General features: G+C 40.1%; 1 protein-coding gene across 1 annotated transcript in view; it reads left to right on the top strand.

Annotated features, from left to right (window-relative positions):
• IQUB (IQ motif and ubiquitin domain containing) overlaps nt 1–23,166 on the top strand; it is a 79,240-nt gene that overhangs the window by 16,448 nt on the left and 39,626 nt on the right. The window contains exon 7 of the mRNA XM_006859365.1: nt 20,686–20,861. Within this exon, the coding sequence (XP_006859427.1) occupies nt 20,686–20,861 (176 nt within the window). The remainder of the gene's footprint in view (nt 1–20,685; nt 20,862–23,166) is intronic.

Genomic DNA, 23,166 nt, shown 5'->3' with positions numbered 1-23,166 from the left:
CTATGAGTCGGTTCCGACTCGATGGCACCTGACAACAACAACAACAATGCAAGTATTTGGGAAGTCTGCACACTCTCAGTTTGTCTGTCCTCCCTGCCTTGCTATAAGGAGACTTGCGGTTGCATTTATGGCCCATCTGGATAATCCAGGAGAATTGCCATATATCAAAATTCCTAATTCGGTCACATCTTTTGTTATATATAAACAAATAGTCATAGGTTTTGGGGCTTGTTGTTAGGTGTTGTCGAATCAGTTCTGACTCACAGAGACTACGCACAACAGAACGAAACACTGTCTGGTCCTGCTCCCTTGTCACAAATTTTTGTTACTGTTGCTGTCTCTGTGTGAGTCCATTTTCTTGGGGTGGACTTACTGACCCGCATTTTACCAAGACGATGTTCTTTTTCAGGGACTGGTCCGCCCTGATGACATGTATGAAGTCTGAGCAATAAAGTCTTGCCATCTTGGCTTCTAAGGAGTTTTCTGACTCTGCTTCTTCCGACACAGATCTGTTTGTCCTTCTGGCAGTCAATATTCTCCTCCAACACCATAACTCAGAAGCATCAATTCTTCTACGATCTTCCTTATTCACTATCCAGCTTTCACATGCTTATGAGGTTATTGAAAATACCATGGTTTGGTTCAGGCGCACCTTAGTCCTCAAGCTGACATCTTTGCTCTTCAACACTTTAAAGAGGCCTGTGCAGCAGTTTTGCCTAATGCAATATGTCGTTTGATGGCTTCACTGCTGATTACATGTTTGTTAATTGTGGGATTAGGAAGTTGATATATCTTTGTCATTGTTAAGTGCCAACGAGTTGGTTGACTCAGAGCGACCCTGTATAGGATTTCTGAGGAGCAGCTGGTGGGTTTGAATCATTGATCTTGTGGTTAGCAGTCCAGTGCTTTTCCTGCAATGCCATGCCAGGACTCCATGGCCCATGTGAAAATCGAAGCATTAACCATGCTCTAACCAACTGAGCTAACCGGCTAATGATATGTCTTAAGGGGGCTGTTTTTTCATTCTCCCACAGGATCTTAAATTTTTTACCAGCAATACTTTGTAGTTTTGAGTATTCAGTGCTTTTGCAACTTGTATCTGGTCTACTCCTCAGTATTGCATATTTTAAATGGTATTTAGAGTGTTTTTTCAGAAATTTCCATTTCTGATTGTGGTTCCGGTGTGGCACTATACGATACACACTGGACTTCTAACCACAAGGTAGATGGTTCAGCCCCGCCAGCCACTCATCAGAAATTCTAGACTGGGTCACTCTGAGTCAGAGCAAACTTGACAGCACTTAACAACAAAAAAAGAACAAAAATTGCATATTCTGTAGTGATACTTTAAGTGTTTTTTTTTTTTTTTTTTAAATAAATTTCTATTTCTGATTGTGGTTGGCACATAGAAATTTTATTGATTTTTGTATATTGATCTTGTATCCTGCAGCCTCAATAAACTCATTAGTTCTGGTACTTATCTGACCGATTCCATTGGGTTTTCTTCTTAGAGGAATCATGTTATCTGCAAGTATAGTTTTATTTTTTCCTTTACAACCTTGATGCCTGTTAATCTTTTTTTTTGGCTTTATTGCACTGGCTAGAACTTCCATTGCTATGACAGGATTGGCTAGAACTTCCATTGCTATGGCAGGATTGGCCAGAACTTCCATTGCTATGATAGGATTGGCTAGAACTTCCATTGCTATGACAGGATTGGCCAGAACTTCCATTGTTCTGACGGGATTGGCTAGAACTTCCATTGCTATGATAGGATTGGCTAGAACTTCCATTGCTATGACAGGATTGGCTAGAACTTCCATTGTTATGACGGGATTGGCTAGAACTTCCATTGCTATGACAGGATTGGCTAAAACTTCCATTGCTATGACAGGATAGTCTTGAAACTGCTTCCTAATAGTAAGGTGAAAACTTCCAGATTCTTGTGTTTGTTTTTGCTTCAACTATTTATTGTGAATTCAGTGAAGATTTACAGAGCATACCGTCAGTTTAACACTCAACAACTCATACACTTTGCTTCATTAAAATGATTGTAATTCCCTCCATGTAACAGCAGTTCACAATATTTACCTTTATTCACTTTAACATTGCGTTCCTCCATGTGTTTCTGCGACTTCCATCTTTCCTCTGATATCTCTGTTGCATATTGCTTGTCCTGTAACCCATGTTAACATTTGTCTACCATCTAACCTATGAATAATTTCCCCTCCCCTCTCCTCCCAAAGGAGTCCTGGTATAGCTCTGTGGGCTAATGCACTGGACTGCAAAGTCGGTTTGAACCACAAGGTTAATGGTTCAAGCTCACCAGCTGCTCCTCAGTAACCCTATACAGGGTCGCTGTGAGTCGGAACCGACTCAGTGGCACTTAACAACAACAACAACTCCCCACCAAAACCACCATAGATTGTTTCTTTTATTAAGAAAATCGTTTCTTAACTTTTTACAGTATTGGTCTCATGTGATATTTGTCATTTTGTGATTGGATAATTTCACTTAGCATAATGTCTTCAAGATTCATTCATGTTGTGAGGTGTTTCACAGATTCAACGTTATTCTTCAATGTTGTGTAGTCTTCCGTTGTATGTAGGTACCAAAGTTTAACCATTCTTCTGTTGAAGGCTGCCTCCATCCTTTTGATGTGTCTCTCGTAGACAGCATATTGAAAGATCCTGCTTAATTATCCATTCTGCTCTCTATTTACATTCAGTGTAATTATTGATAGATATGAATTTACTGCTGTCATTTTGTTGTGTGTGTTTTGGCAGTGCTGCTGGTTTCTTTGTTCCACATAATTTTCTCTGCTGGGTTCATTTTGCTTGGGGACGTGGTTTCTTTTCATTTTCATTCCTGATGTGTTAATGTTTACTAAAATATTTTCTTCTTTATTTTGATGTCCAGGTGTATTAATTTTCTTTGCGGTTACTCTGTGATTTAAAAAAAAAATTCCCTCTATTTAAAACAGTCTGTTTTATCTTGAAATGTACTTCCTTGCCATTTGGAAGCTCTGTATCTTTTTACTTTGTAGTTGACATCATTATAAATTGATCTCTCTGGTTCCATGTTTTCAGTCTTGTAAGTTTGTTTTACTGTAAATATTTCTATACCTGGATTGAATTCTGGAAAGTGTTTTCATGTATGGTAATATCAAGTTGTTGTCTTCTATTATTGGTTCTCAGTCCAAAGAACACCCTTTAGCATTTTTTGTAAAGTTGGTCTGTCATTAAAAATTCCTTTTAATTTCTGTTTATCAGGAACCAGCCTAATTTCTCTGTTGTATATGAGAGTTAGCTTTGCTGAGTATACAATTCTTGGTTGACAAGGTTTTTCTTTCAGAGTTTTGTATATTTATTCCATTGCCTTTTGGTTTGTATGGATTCTGCTGAGAAATCAGAGCTTAGTGTCATATTAGTTCCCCTTTGTAGGCAACTTTTCATTTTCTCTAGCTGCCCTGTTATGTATAGGGTCACTATGAATTAGTACCGACTCACTGGCACCTAACAACAACAACAACAACAACAACAACAACAACAACCAGTTCTCAGGATTCTTTCAATGTCTTTGGTTTTGGAAAGTTGATTATGATATGTCTTGGTGTTTTTCTTTTCAGATCTGCCCTGTTTGGGGTTTGTTCAGCTTTTTGTATGCTTATCTTTTCATATTCATGATATTTGGGAGTTTTCTTCCAAAAGCTCTTCGATATTTTCTCTGTGCTTTTTATTGTCCTTTCCTGTTCTACAATTCTGATCACCTGTAAGTTTTTGTTCTTCATGGTATCCCATATGACTCATAGGCCATCTTTGGATTTTTCTCTCATTTTTTTCTTCTGATTGTTCTTCTAGCATCCTAGTATTGAGAGATTTCTCTTCAAGCTCAGTAATTCAGGCTTACATTGTTCAAACCTTCTCCTTTGCTCTTTCAATGTATTGTCCATTTCTGAAATTTTAGTTTAGCCTTCCAGATTTCTGATTGCAAGTTTTGTATTTTTCAAAATTTGCATTTCTTTTGTCTGTTTGTCCCTATAGTGTTTTCCTGAATTCTTTTAAAGTTTTTCTGTGTTCTTCTTGCTTTCCTCAATGTTTCTGTCAGTTCTTTGAAGGTACATAAATATCATTCTTTTGAATTATTTTTCAGTTGGTTCCATTACCTTCTTCCTCAGAAATGTTTTCTGGTTCTGCATCTTCGTCATTTGTTGGAGCAATTTGAAATATTTCTCTTGTTTCTTTGTGTGAGCCAAAATTGTTATTATCTCTGGGGCATTGTGGGATTGTCATATTTGTATTTAACTGATGATTGTATTTTGATGTATGTTCTTAGGCTCTTACCAGCTGTCTCCTGTGGATGTAGTTAGAGAATCAAAGTATGGAAACTGGTCTTGTTCACTATTCATTCCCCTCAGTTTAGGGTGGGTTTGGCTGGTGTATTCATCAGTTGTAATAGGATGAATAGCTCTTGCCCATTGGGTGGAACTGCAGAGAGTATGCTTGTGGTTGGGCTGATGTGCATGGTTACTGTCTCCTGTCAGATAAGAAAGAGAAAACCCCTACACACACACACACACACACACACACACACACGAGAACAAAACATACAAACAAGAAACCAACAATGACGAGAAAAAAAATAAAAGCAGCAACTGGGGTCAGCGGGAGAGAAGAGGGGGATGGGGAAGGCAGCTACAGAAGAGAAAAAAAGAGAGAAAATCAAAGGAAGAAATTAAAAAATATACATTTAAGAATAACTAAAAAGAAAAAGGAATACAGGAAAATGCAACTGTATAAGATAAAAATAGGAGAGGAAATAAAAGGAAGAAATAATAATTATGTTAAAAATACCCCCAAAAATCAGAGTGAGGGAAAATGAAAAGAATGAAGAATAGTAAAGAAAGATAAAAAAAAAAAAAAGGGGGGGGCGGGAGTGAAGAATGGAAATGAGAAGCAGAAAAAAAGAAGGAAAAACAAAAACAGAGAAAAGTTAAAATTCAAGGGAACAAAAATAGAAGAAGGATAAGAAAGAATAAACAAATAAGAAGAATGAAACAACCAAAACCAAAAACATACAAACAGAGCAGCTGTAGGACCCTGAGTGGAGAAAACTCTGGGGGAGCTCCAGCCCGCTGAGGGTCTCAGGAGGTGGATGTGGGAGGATGTGACAGCAGAGTTCCTGACCTAGATGGCGCAAAGGTCAGTGTCTGTTAGAGCCACAGGGAAGCTCGCTGGTTAAATGCTGCTGCTCTGGTGGCTCCACAGGCTCTGTAGGTCTGCAACCAAGCCCACTGAAATCCCGGCACCAAAGAAGTGCTGCTGCCCCCCTGCCTCACCATGGCATGGCTCCTACCTCCTGGAGAGCAGGGTCTGTATTGGGTGTGGACCATCGTGGGGACTGGTCACACCTCTGGTCACCTGTGTGAAGCTGCTCTCCCAGGCCACCTTCTGTTGCCAAAGCTGCTTCCAAATCTCCCTCTCTCACAGTCCCTGCTCAGCTTCTCCTCGCAGCAAGCACTCAATCCATTTCTCTAACCTTCTCAAGTTCAAGGTGTCAGAATTTTCACCTATGTTTTATTTGTTGTAGAGGGGCCCTGTATTACCTTTGCCTAGTTTGCCACCTTGTCAGAAGTTCCTCAATTTCTTTTTCTAAATCTTAAGCTTGCAAAAGAGTTTCGACCAACAGGATTTTCCTTAATTTCTATGATCTTGCCTCTGATTTTAAAAAAGTATCATAAGAGTGCTTTCAAGGTTTTTAGTAATGGGAACTTTTTTTTCAGGGTGTAAATAGAAGTTTCTGTTCTACTGCTTAGTGATAGAACTGGTCATTGATTTTCCACTGTATTTTATAGTATCCTAAAAAGAAAAAATCATTTAGAAAATGATGATTTACTTGGATGAATCCTGCATGGACATCTGCATTTACAAAAGTTGTGCTGCAGTGACATCTTTTACTATGAAACTGTATGCATGTGTACCACATGAGCACATAGTCAGTGCGTCTCTGCGGAAGCCCACCGAGTCTGTAAGCTGTAGCCGCTTTGGCTCTTTTGCTTTGAATTCTTTGATTTACTTTACTTTCTCTAAACCAGTGAAGAGAGCACATGGTTCAAAAAAGGGACTAAACACAAGCATAATTTATCATTTTGCCAGGTTTGAAAAATACCTCTCTGGTATGTTAATATCTTCCATTAAGACTAACAGCTGAGCCATTAGTTATAGCCTGTGGTTTAAGACAAAAATGTCATCACAGGCATAATCTACTAATTTGTTGATTGATGATGGGCTTTAGCTACAAATAGCCTGCAAATCACCTCATAGGGTCCCAGTTGTCAGATTATTCCAGAGAGTCTGTGTTCTGATCAGGGATCATTCTTCCTTCAGTACAGAACTTATACCAGTTTCCTTTGCAATTGGCCCTATACCACCTTAGTCAACCTTAGACAGGGTTGACCCAATTCATTTATCAACACAATAAATTATACAGACATTTCTCACTTGTACACAGCTAAGGCTCTTCAGAAGGATGTCATGCTGGGTAAAGTGAAGGGTCAGAGAAAAAGAGGAAGACCCCCAACAAGATGGATTAGCCCAGTGGCAACATCCATGGGCTCAAACATAGGAACGATTGTGAGGTTGGCCCAGGACTGGGCAATGTTTCGTTCTGTGGTACATAGGGTCGCTATGAGTCGGTACCAAATCGATGCCACCTAACAACAACAAGGCTTTTCAGAACATCCTAAAGCCTACTTGAGTTCCCAGGAACTCTGATAGAACATCTATTTCTAATTGCTCTTGACGTTTCACCTTCTCAAGTATGTAGTATAGTCTCCAGGAGAATATACCACTGCCACCGAGTCTGTTCAGATGCATGGCTACCCTGTAGTTACAGTAGAAGTGTTTCATAGAGATGTTTCTATGTGCCATCCAGTCGGTTCTGAATCAGAGCAACCCTGTGTAGGGTTTCTGAGGAGCGGCAGGTGGGTTTGAACAACTTGCCTTGCAATTACGCATCCAGTGCTTATCCTACAGAGCTACAAAATATATGTACACAGTACTTATTTAGCATAGAGTCCTCTATATAGAAATATTTAGATGGTAGTGGTGGTGGTTATGTGCCATGGAGTCAGTTCCGACTCATAGCAACCCTGTACAGGATTTCTGAGGCTGTAAATTTTTACGGGAGCAGAAAGCCACATCTTTCTCCCGCAGAACAGGTGGTAGTTTTGAACTGCTGACCCTGAGGTTAGTAGCCCGATTTGTAACCATTCAATAATAGTTCACAATTTATTTTTAATGACTCTCTTCAGACTTGAAGTTATATTATTATTTTGTCTGCTTAGTAAATATTTATTAAGGCCATTTACTGGTATGGTGTTGTAGGATAAAGCACCGACTTGCAAGGTCAGTTGAACCACAAGGTGTGGTTCGAACCCGCCAGCCACTCTTTGGAAACCCTTTACCAGATTGCTGTGAGTCTGAATCAGCTCCACGGCACTTAGCAACAACAACTATATATAAGGGAGCACAGAGGCTCTAGAGGATAAGCACTGGACTGAGAATCACAAGGTCAGTCGTTTGAGCTGACCAGCTGCTCTGTGGGAGAAAGATGAGGTTTTCTGTTCCTGCAAAGTAGGGTTGCTATGAGTCAGAGTCGATTTGATGGCACCGAACAACAGTTAATGTTGTTGTTAGGTGCCATCGAGTTAGTACCGACTCATAGTGACTTTACGACAGCAGAATGAAACACTGTCCAATCCTGGACCAAGCTCACTACTGTTGGCACGCTTGAGCCCATTGATGCTGCCACTCTGCCGATCCATTTTGCTGGGGTCTTCCTCTTTTTCTCTGACCCTCCACCCTACCAAACATGATATCCTTCTCCAGCGATTGGTCCCTCCTGACAATATGTTCGAAGTATAAGAGACCAAGTTTGGCCATCCTGACCGTCAAGGAGCATTCTGGCTGCACTGCTTCCAACACAGATCTGTTGGTTCTTTTGGCAGCCCATGGCACTTACAATATTCTACTCCAACACCATAACCCAAAAGCATCAGTTCTTCTATGGTCTTCCTTATTCACTGTCCAGCATTCGCATGCATATGAGGTTATTGAAAATACCATGGCTTGGGTCAGGTGCACCTTAGTCCTCAAGCTGACATCTTTGCTTTTCAACGCTTTAAAAAGGTCTTGTGCAGCAGATTTGCCTAATGCAATATGTTGTTTGATTTCTTGACTGCTGCTTCCGTGAGTGTTGATAGTTGATCCAAGAAGAATGAAGTCCTTGACAACTTCATTCTTTTTCCCCATTGATAAGAATGCTATTTATTGGTCCAGTGGTGAGGATTTTGTTTTCTTTACATTGAGGTGTAATCCATACCGAAGGCTGTGCTCTTTGATCTTCATGAGTAAATGTTTTAAGTCTTCTTCACTTTCAGCAGGCAAGGTTGTATCATCTGCATATTGCAGGTTGTTAATAAGTCTTCCTCCAATCCTGATGCCACCTTTTTCTTCATAGAACTTAGGTTCTTGGATTATTTGCTCAGCATACAGGGTGAATAAGTATGGTGAATGAACACAACCCTGTTGCCCACTTTTCTTAATTTTAAAACATTCAGCGTTCCCATGTTGTGTTGGAACAACTACCTCTTGGTCCATGTACAGACTCCTCATGAGCACAATTAAGTGTTCCGGAATACTCATACTTCGCAATGTTGTCCATAGCTTGTCACGATTGGTGACAATTGAACAATAGTAGCAACTGTATATGCTAAAAGCTAGGCATTTAGGTAGAAAAGTAAGTCACAGTCACAGTGATTATAGTACAAGATCGAATGTGATGACTGCTTGTTGTTGTTGTTGTTGTTAAGTGCCGTTGAGTTGGTTCCAACCCATAGCGACCCTGTACAGGGTTTCCGAGGGTGTAAGTCTTTATGGGAGGAGAAAGCCTCATCTTTCTCCCATGGAGCAGCTGGTAGTTTTGAACCGCTGACCTTAAGGCTCACAGCCCGATTCGTAACCACTACGCTACCAGAGCTCCTGCTTAGGGACATACAACGTTAAGCAGTGGGAGAGATGACTGCCTCTCCAGGGAGTCAAGACTGTTAGATAAAGCTTCAGAGAGGGTGCAGGAGTCTGTACTTGACTGTGTTGCTGTTGGTTCCCCAGTCAATTCTGCTTAGGGTCACTCATAACGACCCTATGCAGAACAGAATGCAACTCTGCCAGTTCTATACCATCCTCACAATTGTTGTGATATTTGAGCCCATTGTTGCTGACAGTGTGTCAGTCCCTGTAATTGGGAGTCTTCCTCTTTTTCGATGACCCTCCACGTTTCCAACCATGATGCCCTTCTCCAGGGACTGGTCCTTCCTGACAGCTTGCCCAAAGTAAGAGAGACAAAGTCTCACCATTCCCACTTCTGAAGAGCCTTCTGGCTGTCCTTCTTCCATGACACATTTGTTTGTTCTTCTTGCAGTCCTTGGTACTTTCAATATTCTTCGTCAATATCATAATTCAAAAGCATAGACACGTCAGTAATCATCCTTATTCATTGCCCACGTTTCACATGCATCTGAGGTGATTGAAAATCACATGACTTGCACCAGGCGTACCTTAGTTGTCAAGCTGATGTCTTTGCTCTTTAAAAAGGTCTTGTGCAACAGACTGTGAGCGCTTCCTAACGATGATCTCTCAAATCAGGACTCCCATGCATATAACTGCATGGGATCTAGATTTTATTATCACTGTCAGGGATTTAAGTCTCTATGTCCTCAGTTAAGCTGCATCTGAACCTATCCTCCCATTCAGCCTCAGGTGATGGGGTGCCATGTTGTGGCCACTGTGACTTACCAAAAGTCCAAGTCTGATTTAGTAGCTTTCAGTGATTTATTTTGCTTATATAATCAAGTCCAGAGCTGGTTTAAAACTAGGAAAGATGTGTGCTAAGGTTGCATTCATTTACCATACTTATTCAACCTGTATGCTTAGCAGATAAACTGAGAAGCTGGATTATATGAAGAAAAATGTGTCATCAGGATTGGAGGAAGACTCATTAACAGCCTGTGATATGGAGATGATGCATATTTGTTTGCTGAAACTGAAGAGCAATTAAAATGTTTATTGATGAAGATAAACAGATAAAGGACCACAGCCTTTCATATGGATTGTATCTCAATGTAAAGAAAACAAAAATCCTCACCACTGGAACAAAAAACAAATCCATATCAATGGAGACAAGATTGAAGTTGCCAAACACTTTATTTTGCTCAGATCAACCATCAACACCCATGGAAATAGCAGTCAAGAAATCAAACCACATATTGCATTAGGCAAATGTGCCGCACAAGACCTTTTTAATGTGTTGAAGAGCAAAGCTGTCAGGTTGAGGAGTCAGGTGCGCCTGACCCAAGCCATGGTATTTTCAATAATCCCAAATGCATATGAAAGCTGGACAGTGAAAAAAGAAGATTGGAGCAGAATTGGTGGATTTGAGTTATGGTGTTGGAGGAGAATATTGAAAGTACCATGGACTGCCAAAAGAACCAACAGATCTGTGTTGGGAGTACAGCCAGAATTCTCCTTAGAAGCCAGGATGGCCAAACTTCTTCTCTCATATTTCAGACATATTATCAGGAGGGACCAGTCACTGGAGAAAGATACCATATTTGGTAAAATGGAGGGTCAGAGAAAAAGAGGAAGGCCTCCAAATGAAATGGATTCACACAGTGGTGGCAGCGATGGGCTCAGGTGTAGCAACGATTGTGAGGTTGGCCCAGGACTGGGCAATGTTTTGCTCTGCTGTGAATAGGGTCACTATGAGTAGTCTGTACTGACTCAATGGCACCTAAGAACAACAACGACAACAACAACAACAATAACAAAGCTCTCCATAAAGGAGATGACCTCTTTACACCTCACCAGATGCCTCGCTCAAGAGCCCTTACACTGAGCTGCTTGTGTAGCCACCTGAATGTGTCCTTCACCTGGAATGCCCTTCATTGCCTGAATGACTCTCATCTCAGACTCTACTTAGGGATAGTCAGGAAACCAGTTGTGATTGAGGTCACAGCTTCTTCTCGGTGCCTCACAATTCTGTGTACACAGCACTCTGTTGGCCCTTCAGCTTTGTACCTGCGGCATCTGATAGGCCCCTGCTTATCTTGTCCAGTCATTCTTTGTTGGATTTGTTTCTAACCTTTTGCCTTACTTTGAATTGTATTAACTTTGTATTTTGACTCTTTCATCATTACTTTCTGGTCTAAAGGCACCTTGATTTCCAGCTTCTGGAGATCATCTGTGCCCAATTCATCTGCTTGTCTAGCCCTGGAGTTTTGCTCTGAGTCTTGATTGCTTTTATCCATTTAGATTTCCAGTCTGTGACTAACATGTAAAAATACTGATGTGTAACAACTGCCAGTTTGTGTGCCATATTGTATACTGTGGTATTTCTCACTTGGAAATTGAAAGTTTAGACCTCAGAAATTGTAGAATGGATATAGACTTTAGACACTGATTCAATCTTTTCATTTTACAAATGATCAACTTTAGACTCTAGAAGTTAGATGATTTGTCTGAGGAGAAAGTTTAAGGCAACAAAATGAATTTATTCTTCCAAATGAACCCGTCCCTTTAATAGATCTTGCTTAAAAATTTAGTGGATATTGGCATTTCAATGAAAAAAAAAATTAGTTTTATTCTCATCCTCAGAAAACATACATTTTAGGAAAGAGCGCGGAATCTCTGATTTTTCTCAGATAATATCTTCTCTGTACAGCTCTGGAAAGTGTCAGATCAGATACAAAATCTTTGTCCAGCTGCTCCTGTAACCCGTGTTGATATTTCATTCCTTGTTCGTAGTTGAAGCACGGTATTTTTCTGTTTCCATGTTGTATCCCTTACTCTAGACTCTAGGGAGTTTATACATTTTATTGGAATTATGGTCCATTATTCTCATCCCTTATTGGCTTGATTGGATTGATTCCTTTTTAAAAAGGCATACTAGTAATCTAATAAAAATGCCAAAGCTAACTCTCACCATATTTTCCAGAAAAAGAACTTGAAGATCGTAATAAAGAGATTATATATATACTTCACATATGAGGAGACTTCAAAAAGCTCATGGGAAAATTCCATTATCTCTTAATTCTATTGTTTTCCCATGAACTTTTTGAAACACTATGGTATATATGAATGTATGGGAATAAAAATTTATATATATATCTCCAGACTCAGTCAGGATTTTAATATTAATCTAAGAGTATAGTAGACTTTGCTCTTACGGCTTCTGGAATCTGTAATAAGATCTTAGTGGCCTAAGTTTATTACAGGTTTCAAAGGTTTCTAATGTAAAACTGGGAATGCAATAGGCTTACTAACTAGCATTCACTAGCGTTCAACTTTTGTTTGCATTTTGGGTTTTGGGAACATCCATATAAAAGGTCGGTAGTTCAAACTCATCAACTGTTCCTTGGAAACGCTATACAGTGTTGCTATGAGTTGGAATTGACTTGACAGCATTTAACAACAACAACAACAACATAATTCCATGAAGTAAATATTCTCAGTTATTATTTTTGCAAGCAAACCATTTTTTCCCCTTCATTTATAGAATTTCTTTTGTTATATAGCTATTATTATTGTTATTTTAAAAGTTTTTGTTGTGAATTATATGTTAGTGTACATGGGTGAACATTATCTTTACATTCATCCTAACGTATTTTGTTTCATTGCAATGATCACAACACCCTGCATGCATCATTAAACAACCAAAGGGTACACCCCACATGCCTGCCCTCTGGCCCCCAGCACACAGCCCCTCTCCCTCCCTGAGTCCAGAATCCCGAGCCGCTGCTCCTTCTGTCCATGTTATCTGTCTCTGCCTCCATCCCTAGTGTCACTTCCTAACACCGCCCCCCCCCCACACACACACAGGGTCGCGCACTTTGCTTTTCTGTCACAACCACTTCGTTTTTCTTCCTTGATGGTTCCAGGGATCTCTGCCTCCTTTTGTTGCCAAACATTTACATTTACCTTTCCAACACTCACTGTCAGACCTGATAGCAATCATTCCCTATTGAATGATTCGTTGTTTTCCCCTCACCTTTTATCAACCCCATACAGAAAGATTGTAAATAATTCAGTGGAGATTCTACCTTTCCCTATATCCGCTGGAGCTAGGTTCCCTATTGGAAGCTTGTAAGTCAGTCACTTCTTGCCTTTGCAGTCCCATTTTTGGTAGCTAATGTCTAAGTTCCCCATCCCTGTTGACCCTGTGTACCATGGGCGTGGAAATGATCCTCACTGTATAGATCTGTCCGCTCTTTTGTCATATCGCATCCACCAGCGTAGGTCAAGTTCATCCACTTGTAGTCGGTTATTCCTTTTTTTTTTTTTACTTTTTCTTTCTTCCTTTAGTTGTGTTCTGATCATCCAGCCATTGATGCCAAGTCAAATGGGTACTATCTGTAAGTGTGGATGTTCATGTGCATCTCCCCTCACTTTGTATCAGCTGGATGCTTTACACTCTGCTCTAGTCCTCTGGGGCCATGTCCCTGCCCTTGGGCCCAGGAGTCCTAAGGTCTCATCATACTGCTGGCTAACCAGGTCTCAGTCCAGGTTAATGGAGTCTATTGAATGTGGTCAGACTTAGTTCACAACTTCATTGCTGTTTTTCCCCCACTTCCCTTTATCGGTGATAAATGAATGTGGTCAGCAGCAGGACCATATGCCTGCTGGTGTATTCCAGTTGAGTTTCAGTCTTGGACAGGGGTTTGCCTTGAGGGGACCTGACCACTTGCCTTGATGGCTCCGTGGGGAACAACTTACTTGTTCTTGTAGTAGTCAATTGGGCTGCGGTTATTGTTTTTGATTTTTTCTGCTGGTCTTTCTTTCAAGAAGTATCTTCTGTTCTAGCTGCTCCAAACTGGTCTGCTTCTCCTTTCAAGTGGAAATGTCCCACCTCAGAACATTCTGGATGGGGATCAGGATTCCACCTATGGTCTTGTGCAGTGCAATGGCTTTGCAGGGAGCCTCCTTCACTGGGCAAGTTCTAGCCCCATTTTAGGTATTCCAATCAGTTATAGGCTGAAGACGGTCTTACAAGCTTTCTCTGGTGATGTTTCGGGCTAGTCCTCTCTTTGTTGAGTGTTTTTATCAGAAATGGATGTTGGATTTTGTCAAATGCCTTTTCTGCATCAATTGATAAAATCATGTAGTTTTTTTTCTTGTTTATATGGTGGATTACATTGATTGTGTTTCTGATGTTGAACCATTCTTGCATCCCTGATATGAATCCCATTTGGTCATGATGTGTTATTTTTTTGATGTGCTGCTGGATTCTTTTGGCTAGGATTTTGTTGAGAATTTTTGCATCTATGTTCATGAGGGATATTGGTTTATAATTTTCTTTCTTAGTGATGTCCTTCCCTGGTTTTGGTATGAGGTTTATGCTTGCTTTATAAAATGTATTAGGAAGTTTTCCATCCTCCTCTATATTCTGGAATAATTTGAGTAGAATTGGTGATAGCTCTTCCCTGAATGTCTGGTAGAACTCACCAGTGAAGCCATCTGGACCTGGACTTCTTTTAGTTGGGAGTTTTTTGATGACCTGATCAATTTCTTCTACTGTTATGGGTCTGTTCATGTCTTCTACTTCACTCTGTGTGAGTTTAGGTAGGTCATGTTTTTCTAAAAATGTATCCATCTCTTCTAAGTTTTCAAATTTGTTGGAGTATAACTTTTCATAGTATTCTGTTATTATCCTTTTGATTTCCTTTGGTTCTGTTGTGACATTGCCCATGTGGTTTCTAATGCGTGTTATTTGTGTGTTCTCCCTCTTTTCTTTTGTTAATTTTGCCAATGGTTTGTCAATTTTATTAACCCTTTCGAAGAACCAGCTTCTTGTCCTGTTGATTGTTTCTATAGTTTTTCTGTTTTCTATCTCATTTATTTCTGCTTTAATCTTTATTACCTCTTTTCTCTTGGTGACTGTAGGTTCCCTCTGTTGATTTGTTTCTGGTTGCTGGAGATGCTGTGTTAATGTGTTAATTTTGATTCTTTCTTCTTTTTTGGACATGCACATTTATCGCAATAAATTGTCCTCTCAGCACTGCCTTCACCGTGTCCCCAAGATTTTGGTATGTTGTGTTTTCATTCTCTTTTGTTTCTAGGAACTTTCTTAATTCTTCTTTAATTTCTTGTATTATCCAGTCACTCTTCAGCTGGGTGTTATTCAATTTCCATGTATTAAACTTTATTTCCTTGGTCTTATTGTTGATTTCTAATTTTATAGTATTGTGGTCTGAAAAGATGGTTTGTAGTATTTTGATATTTGTAAATTTATGGAGGCTTGCTTTGTGACCTAACACATGGTCAATTCTGGAGTTCCCTGTACACTGGAAAAGAATGAGTATTGTGCTATTATTGGGTTGAATGCTCTGCACACATCTATGAGGTCAAGTTGGTTGATTATGCTGTTTAGTTCCTCTGTAGCTTTGTCAAATTTCTTTCTGGTTGTTCTGTTCCTTTTCAAAAGTGCCGTATTAAAACCCCCCACTATAGCTGCAGATTTATCCATTCCTTTTTTCAGTTCTAGTAGGGTTTGCTTTATATATCTTGGTGCTCTTTCCATTTGGAGCATAAATGTTAATTATGGTTATGTCATCTTGCTCACTTGACCCTTTAATCATGAGATAGTGTCCTTCTTTATCTGTGCTGCTGGGTTTTGCTTTAATGTTTATTTTATCAGAGATTAGTATTGCCACTCCTGCTTGTTTTTTTACTGCTGTTAGCTTGGTATTTTGGTTATGAATTGGGCTGCTAACCTGAGGATCAGCAGTTCGAAACTACCAGCTGTTCTGTGGGAGAAAGATGAGGCTTTCTGCTCCCGTAAAGATTTACAGCCTCAGAAACCCTGTACAGGGTCGCTATGAGTCGGAACCGACTCCACGGCACATAACAACAACAGCAAGCTTGGTATATATTTTTCCATCCTTTAACTTTTAGTCTGTTTTTGTCTTTGTGTGTAAGATGTGTCTCTAGTAGGTAGCATATTGAAGGGTCTTGTTTTCTTATCCATTATCTCTGTCTTTTCACTGGTGCATTTAATCCATTGACATTCAGTGTAATTTTTGATAGGTATGGATTAACTGCTGTCATTATTTAATTTTTTTTGATGCTGTTTGTTCCTTTATTCTGCATGTCTTCTTATGTTGCGTTCATGTTTTTGGTGCTATTTTTTGTTGGTTTCTTCTTAGTTTTAATGTTTCCTTGTTCTTCTTGGATCTTCATTTTCATGGTAATTTATGAAGTATTAATTTTCTTTGGGGTTACCCTATAGTCTGTTACGTTTTCCCTGTGTTTAAGACAATCTATTGTATCCTGACATATACTCGATCTCTTCACCACCTGAATCTCTGTTCGTATATTTTTTCCTTCTTTGACATTGTTAGTATTTTGATCTTTGGTTGACCTTACAGGTTCTCTGAATTTATTGCTGTAATTTTGTTCTGTTCTGAATTCTGCTATCTGTCTACTGAGTCCCAGGTGGTGTTGCCATGTCTTTCAATCCCTGGTTGTTGTCTGTTCTTGCTGTTTTTCATTCCAAAGAACTCCCTTTAGGATATTTTGAAGTGCTGGATTGGCTTTATCAAAATCTCTTAGCCTCTGTTTATCCTGCAATGTTTTGATTGCACCATTGTATTTGATTGACAGTTTAGCTGGATAGACGATTATTGGTTGGCAGTTTTTTTTCTTTTAGGGTTTTATATATGTCTCCCCATTGCCTTCTTGCCTGCATGATTTCTGCTGAAAAGTCAGAGCTGAATCTGATTTGCTTGCCTTTGTAGGTAACACTTCTCTTTTCCCTGGCTGCTTTTAGGAGTCTCTCCTTGTCTTTGATTTGGGAGAGCTTGATTATGGTATGTCTAGTTGATTTTCTTTTGAGGTCTATCCTTCCTGGGGTTCGTTCAGCTTCTTGAATGTTTATCTTCTCATCCTTTAAGATGTTAGGAAATTTTTCTTCCATAAGTTCTTTAACTATCTCTCCTGTGGATTTCTGTGATTCTTCCTGTTTTGGAATGCCAATAATTCTTAAGTTATTCCTCTTTATGTTATCCAACATTAATCTTAGACTTTTTTCAGATTTTTTAATCCTTTTTTCTGCTTGCTCATCTATCTTAGCAGTATTGAGAGATATGTCTTCCAGCTCATTGGTTCTGGCTTCCATCTCTTCGATTCTATTCCTCTGCCCTTTCAATGTATTGTCTATGTCTGATATTTCATTATTTTTCATCAGGACTTCTTTTTGCAGGTTTTGGATTGTTTCCAATACTGTATCTATCTTGTTAGATTGATCCTGTAACACTTTCCTGACTTCTTCTTTATTTTCTTTCACCCCTTTTCGGAGCTGTTGAATTTGTTTCCATATCATTCTTCTGAATTCCTTCTCAGGCAGATCCAGAGCCTGCTCTTCTACTGGAAAGTCTGTGCCTGCTTCCAGTTCATTTGTCTCTGTTACTTTTTTTCTGGTTTTGGACATGCGTTGAGATCTTTAATTGTGTTTTCTTGGACATGTTCAGCAGTTATTTGGGGTTTTAATGCTTAAATGTATGTATGTTGCTTTGTTGTTAAGCTTGCTGAGTGTCTCCTGGTGGATATGATCTGGAGATAGGCTTCCATTTTTACATGTAATGCCTAGCAGCTGATTTTGGCTTTGTCCAGATGGTGGGGTATTACAAGGTATGTTTGTAGCTTGTCTATATGGGCACAGTTACTGTCTCTTCTTGGGTAAGGGTGTTGTTGTTAAGTGCCATCAAGTCGGTTCCGACCCATAGCAACCCTGTACAGGGTTTTCGAGGCTGTAAATCTTTACAGTAGCAGAAAGCCTCATCTTTCTCCCACAGAACAGCTGGTAGTTCGAACTGCTGACTTTGCAGTTTGCAGCCCGATTCGTAAACACTATGGGTAAGGTAGGGGGAGAAATGTTCAACCCCTGGGAGAAATGTGAGGCCAAAAGGACCAAAGACAGAAACAATGTAAAAGCAGAGACAGAAACTACCAATCAAAAACAAAATTAAAATTGTGACTGATACTGTCCACTGGCCTTTGCTGTGCAGGCAGGGATAAAGGGTCCCACCCAGGTCAACTTGGGGCTGGTTCCCAGAGTCAGAAGTCATAAGAAGCAGCCTGCGGGTTTCCTCTCTGTGCTGTTGGAAAACTGTGGGTACAATGTTGGACCCTCTTGGGGGTATGCTCTTGCCTGCCTGAAGACGTCTGGGCTGGGCAGTGAGGGCATGATCGGAGTGAAGAGGAACGATACGTGAAAAATGAAAAGTGAAAGATGAAAAATTGGTCACACCTCTACCTCCAGACGTGAAGCTCTGCGGCTTCTAGTGCTGAGTCACTGTGTCCACTTGGCTGTGGCCCCACCCTCTGGCCTGAGGACTTCTGGCTGCTGGCTGCTGCAGCTGTATCAATTCAAAAATCACTGTATTTTGCTTCCCCAGGCGGATTTCTTCACAGGTGTGCGCAGGAAACTGGAGCCCGGATTCTTAAACAAGATCCTAAGCTCCACAGCTGTTCTACGGACCACTCTTTCTCTACCTTTTTTTGGTTTTAGCAGAGTAACTTTCAGTATCTGTCCTAGAGATTATTATTTTTGAAAAGTTATTTTGTGTGGTAAAATTACTCGTCAATGATAATTTCTTCAGTCATAGATTTCCTGAACTTGCATTGCAAAATTTAGCTCTCAGCTTTCCTTCCTTTTGCCGAACATAATTTAGTGTTTAAATTTACAAATTCTTTGCTGAACAAACCAAACCATACAGTGTCTGAATAATGTGTTCTTGATAAAGGGCAGAATGGATTCTCTTAAAGAATACGATTGGTGGGTCGTTGACCTGGCCAGGATGATTTTAAATTAAAATTTGAGAGGAGGAGGAAATACTCTGATAAAACCATAAAACTGGGTGTCATGAAAGGCAGTGGCTGTAACAGAGGAGGGCCAGAGATAAAACTTAGGGATTCAGATATCTATGGCACAGAGATGGTGTAAAACTACAATTTAATTGCTGTGTGCCATTGCATTGGTTCCTACACATAGTGACCCTGTATAGGATTTCCAGTGAGCAGCTGGTGGGTTTGAACCACTGACCCTGTGGTTGCCAGTCCAGTGCTTATCCTACAGCACCACATCAGGACTTCTAAATTCTAATAGAAGAAGACAAACGTAGTTTCTAATGATATGTTGTTGTTAAGTGCTGTCGAGTTGGTTCCAACTCATAGCAACCCTGTACATCATTCCACAGTGCCACACCAGGACTCCTACATTATATATAATTGTAATATATTCTGAAGTATTCCTGCAACTTGTTGAGAAAGTAATTGTATCTGTAATATAATGCTGGATGAGTACATTTTATTAAATAGAACTAGATGTAATTTAAGAAACAGGGAAATAATTCTAAATCAAGAAGAGATCTCCGAAGGAATTCTTTAAACCAAATAGTGAAAAGCGTTGGTTGGGCTTTTGGGTAAAGGTGAATGGAAAGAGAAGCAGAAATTCTGCCTTTTTAGAAAGATTCTACAATCTACCCAAATAGGAAGATATATGCAAATGCTCATCCCTTTAAGAAAGGGCCATATCTTTCTCACTTTTGTTGTTGTTGTTGTTAAGTATCATTGAGTCAGTTCTGACCCATAGCAACCCTGTACAGGGTTTCCGAGGAGCGGCTGGTGAGCTTGAACCACCACCCTTGCAGTTCAAACAGATTTACAGTCTGGCGCATTAACCCACAGCGCCACACCAGGACGCCTATGCAAAAAGCACAAAAAACACGAACACATTGTTAACCAGTTACCATCTTGTTGACTCCTAATCATGGTGGCACCCTGTGTGTCAGAGCAGGGCTGGGCTCTGTAGTGTGTTCAATGGTTGATTAAAAAAAAAAAAAATCATCACATCTTTTTTTCCAAGGTGCTTCTGGGTAGATTCAAACTCCCAACTTTTCAGCTAGCAGTCAAGCAAGGTAACCATTTGTACCACCTTTCCAGTGCTTGATCACCTTGAAAGGTGAGAGAGGGAAGAAAAGAGGATTGTGTACACCTCTGAGAATCTATCAGCCAGTTGTGGAGTCTGGTGCAACAGTTGATCACAAATTTCCCCTGTTGGGTGGGTACACTGTGTCTGATTCCCCAAGCCTTGCAGCTGTTGATGGGGCTCTACTGCATCACTGCAGTGAACATGAGGTGTGGGAGCTGGGCTAGCAGCTACTCACATGCCTTGCCCTGGGTTTTGTCTTGAACGGAGATCTCAGCAGTACACGTTCATGGTGGGCACAAAACCCAAGCCATCTTTTTCTTTTCCAGGCTCTGATGCTTCTGCTGGTAATTTACTGGGGAAATGAAGCATGCTTACTTGAGATGTAATGTGCCTTTGCTTCTGTTGCTTGACTCTACATTCATTGCTTTAAGTCTCTCAGCTTCCATTTCATCTCATTTCCCTTCTCCCCCGCAGATACCAAATGCACAAATTGAATGATTCCATCTTTGTTTATATATTGTTTAAAATTTCACAAAAATCAAATACCTCTTTTCAGGATGTGATGGCAAAATAAGACAACGAAGTGCTCTGTGAAGATGTGAGTGTTAATAAAGTCGAGAATGTTTTGTGTTAACCCTCTAGTATGGCGTCAAGAAGAATGCGCGCGCATTGACCAGCTTTTCACTGGAGCTGAAAGGAAAGCACACTTATGTGAACTTCTGGAGAAAGAGTCTCAGATCATTGCTTCCATCGGGAGACATAGAGTCATCGCAGGCCAGGAGAACCAGGAAACATCGATACAAACTTTTTTGGATAAGGTGAGTGAACTAATAATGATTTAAATTTGGTTGTATCTTGAGTTTTAAAATCTAGAATAATGAACCTAAAGAAGAGACTGATATCATAAGAACTTGCGTGAATTGTGTTTCCCATTTTGGTGACAAATTGATTTAAATTTGATGTTTTTCACCTCCTGTCTTCTTTACAATAAAGATTGACAAGGAACATGGCATTAATACATTCTTAACTAAAGGAATTCAGCCAGGAAAGAAAAGTCTGAGACATGTGCCTTATGACTCTGTCCATTTAGATTTAGGCTGGCTCCACAAAGTGACCAGTTCATATCCTCTAAGAAAATGCAGAGTATTAAAGTCACAAAACATCTGGGCCCATGGTGCCAGGATAGCAACTAACACAGGGGACACAGCTAGAGATTCATGCTCTTGCCTTTTGTTTTTACCAGGTCATTTACTGACTGGAAACTTCTGACCAAAAGGGTCTGGGATTATTGAAAACCATGAACATATACAATTAAGAGAAAAACTAAATTTCACCCTTTTGTGGTGAAATTGCTTGTTTCATATTGAAGAGCCTGTTTCCATAGTGACTAGTTTCCTTTTACAAACCTAATCTGTCCAAACAATTAAAAGCCAATCCATTCAAAAACAGAGAAGGGAGGCAGCTCTACAATTAACCTACGATGATGATGCTGGTTCTATAGTTCTTACCTGAAAACATTAGCCTGCAATGCTTCCAGTTCCGTAGTTCATGTTATCTGAAAACATTTTTTCTTCTTTTCTTTTATTTTATTGTGAACTCAGTGATAGTTTACATGGGAGAACGTCAGCTTTATACCATTGTTTCATTGCAATGATTTCAATCTCCTCCATGCATCATTATTCAACAGTATTTGCTTTCATTCCCTCTGTTTTTCTTTATTCTTTTCTTTCTTTTTTCTTGGAGGGGTGGGGTGGGGAGATGTACACAAAAACAACCAGGAATGTATAAGAATTTAAACAACCAAAGGGCACATATTACAAGCCTGCCTCCTGGCTGCCAGCTCTCAGTCCCTCTCTTTCCATGAATCTAGAGTTGTCAGCTGCTCCCTCTCTTCATGTCCTCATCTCTGCCTCCATCTCTGGTGTCGCTGCTTCTCTGGATAAGGTCCCACATTCTGCTTGCGTTCTCCCTTGATGGTCCTGGTGTCCTCTGTTTCTGGACTGTAAGATTAACTACTCTCCCGTTTTTGTTACAAAATGTCTACCTTTACAGCTGTGACAGCCACAATTAGTCATGATAATAATTACTATTGAATCATAAGAATCTTATCTCCATCTCTTTTCACCAGACCCATCTAGACAAGATGAAAACTATTCAGTAGGGACTCTGTCTTCCCCCACATACTCTTAAACTAAACTCCCTCTTGAAACCTTGTAAGTCAGTCACTTCGTGCCTTTATTGCCTCCTCATTTTAGGTAGCCAACGTCGAGGTTGCCTTGTCCCTATCTACCCTGTATACGGAGGGGATAAAATTGTTACTTGATGTGAAGTATTTTGAGCTACTACATCCATAAGTATATGTCAGGTTCATCATATTGTAGCAATTTACCCTCGTTTCCTTTATCAAAAAATTAAAAAAAAAAAATCTTCTTCTAGTTGAGTTCTAATTTATCAAGCCATCGAGGCTAGGTCAAATGAGTACTATCTGTAAGTTTGGGTGTTCTTGTGAGTCTCCCCTCACTTCATACTAGCTGGATGCTTCACTTTCAGCTCTACCCCTCCTTGGCTATGTCCTTGTCCATGGGCTCAGGAGTCCCCAGATCTCACCACACTTTGGACCAACCAGCCCCTCCTCTTCTGTCTCTCATCTCCAGGTCAATGGGAGTCTATGGAATGTGGTTGAACTCAGCCCATTTATTCATTGCTGCTTTTCCCCTTCTTCAACTCTCCAGTAGACCAATGTGGTTGCCAGCAAGCTTACATGCCTGCTCATGTATTCCCTTTGAGTTGCAATCTTAGAGGAGGGATTGCCCTGAATGGTCTTGATTGTTTACCTTGATGGCGTCTCAGTGAATAATTTGCTTATTCTTGTAGCAGCCAATCATACTGCCATTGAAAACATTTCTTCTGTTTTGATGCTGTAAATGCCACCTCTTATCTTACTTATATACTTGTCTATGTAATTGCATTGTTTTCAGTAACTTTAACTACCTTCATTATAGAACTATGTACGGCTCCAGGCAAGACCTTTCTTGAAAACCACTGTCACTGACTGAGTCCATTCCAACTCGCATTGTGACCCTGTGGGACTGTTCTCTCATAGTGACCCTGTGGGACTGTTCC

The sequence above is a fragment of the Chrysochloris asiatica genome, unplaced genomic scaffold (assembly GCF_000296735.1).
Source record: "Chrysochloris asiatica unplaced genomic scaffold, ChrAsi1.0 scaffold00032, whole genome shotgun sequence".
Taxonomy (NCBI): domain Eukaryota; kingdom Metazoa; phylum Chordata; class Mammalia; order Afrosoricida; family Chrysochloridae; genus Chrysochloris; species Chrysochloris asiatica.
Note: the sequence above shows the minus strand (reverse complement) of the source record. Positions and strands in the feature narration are given on the sequence as shown.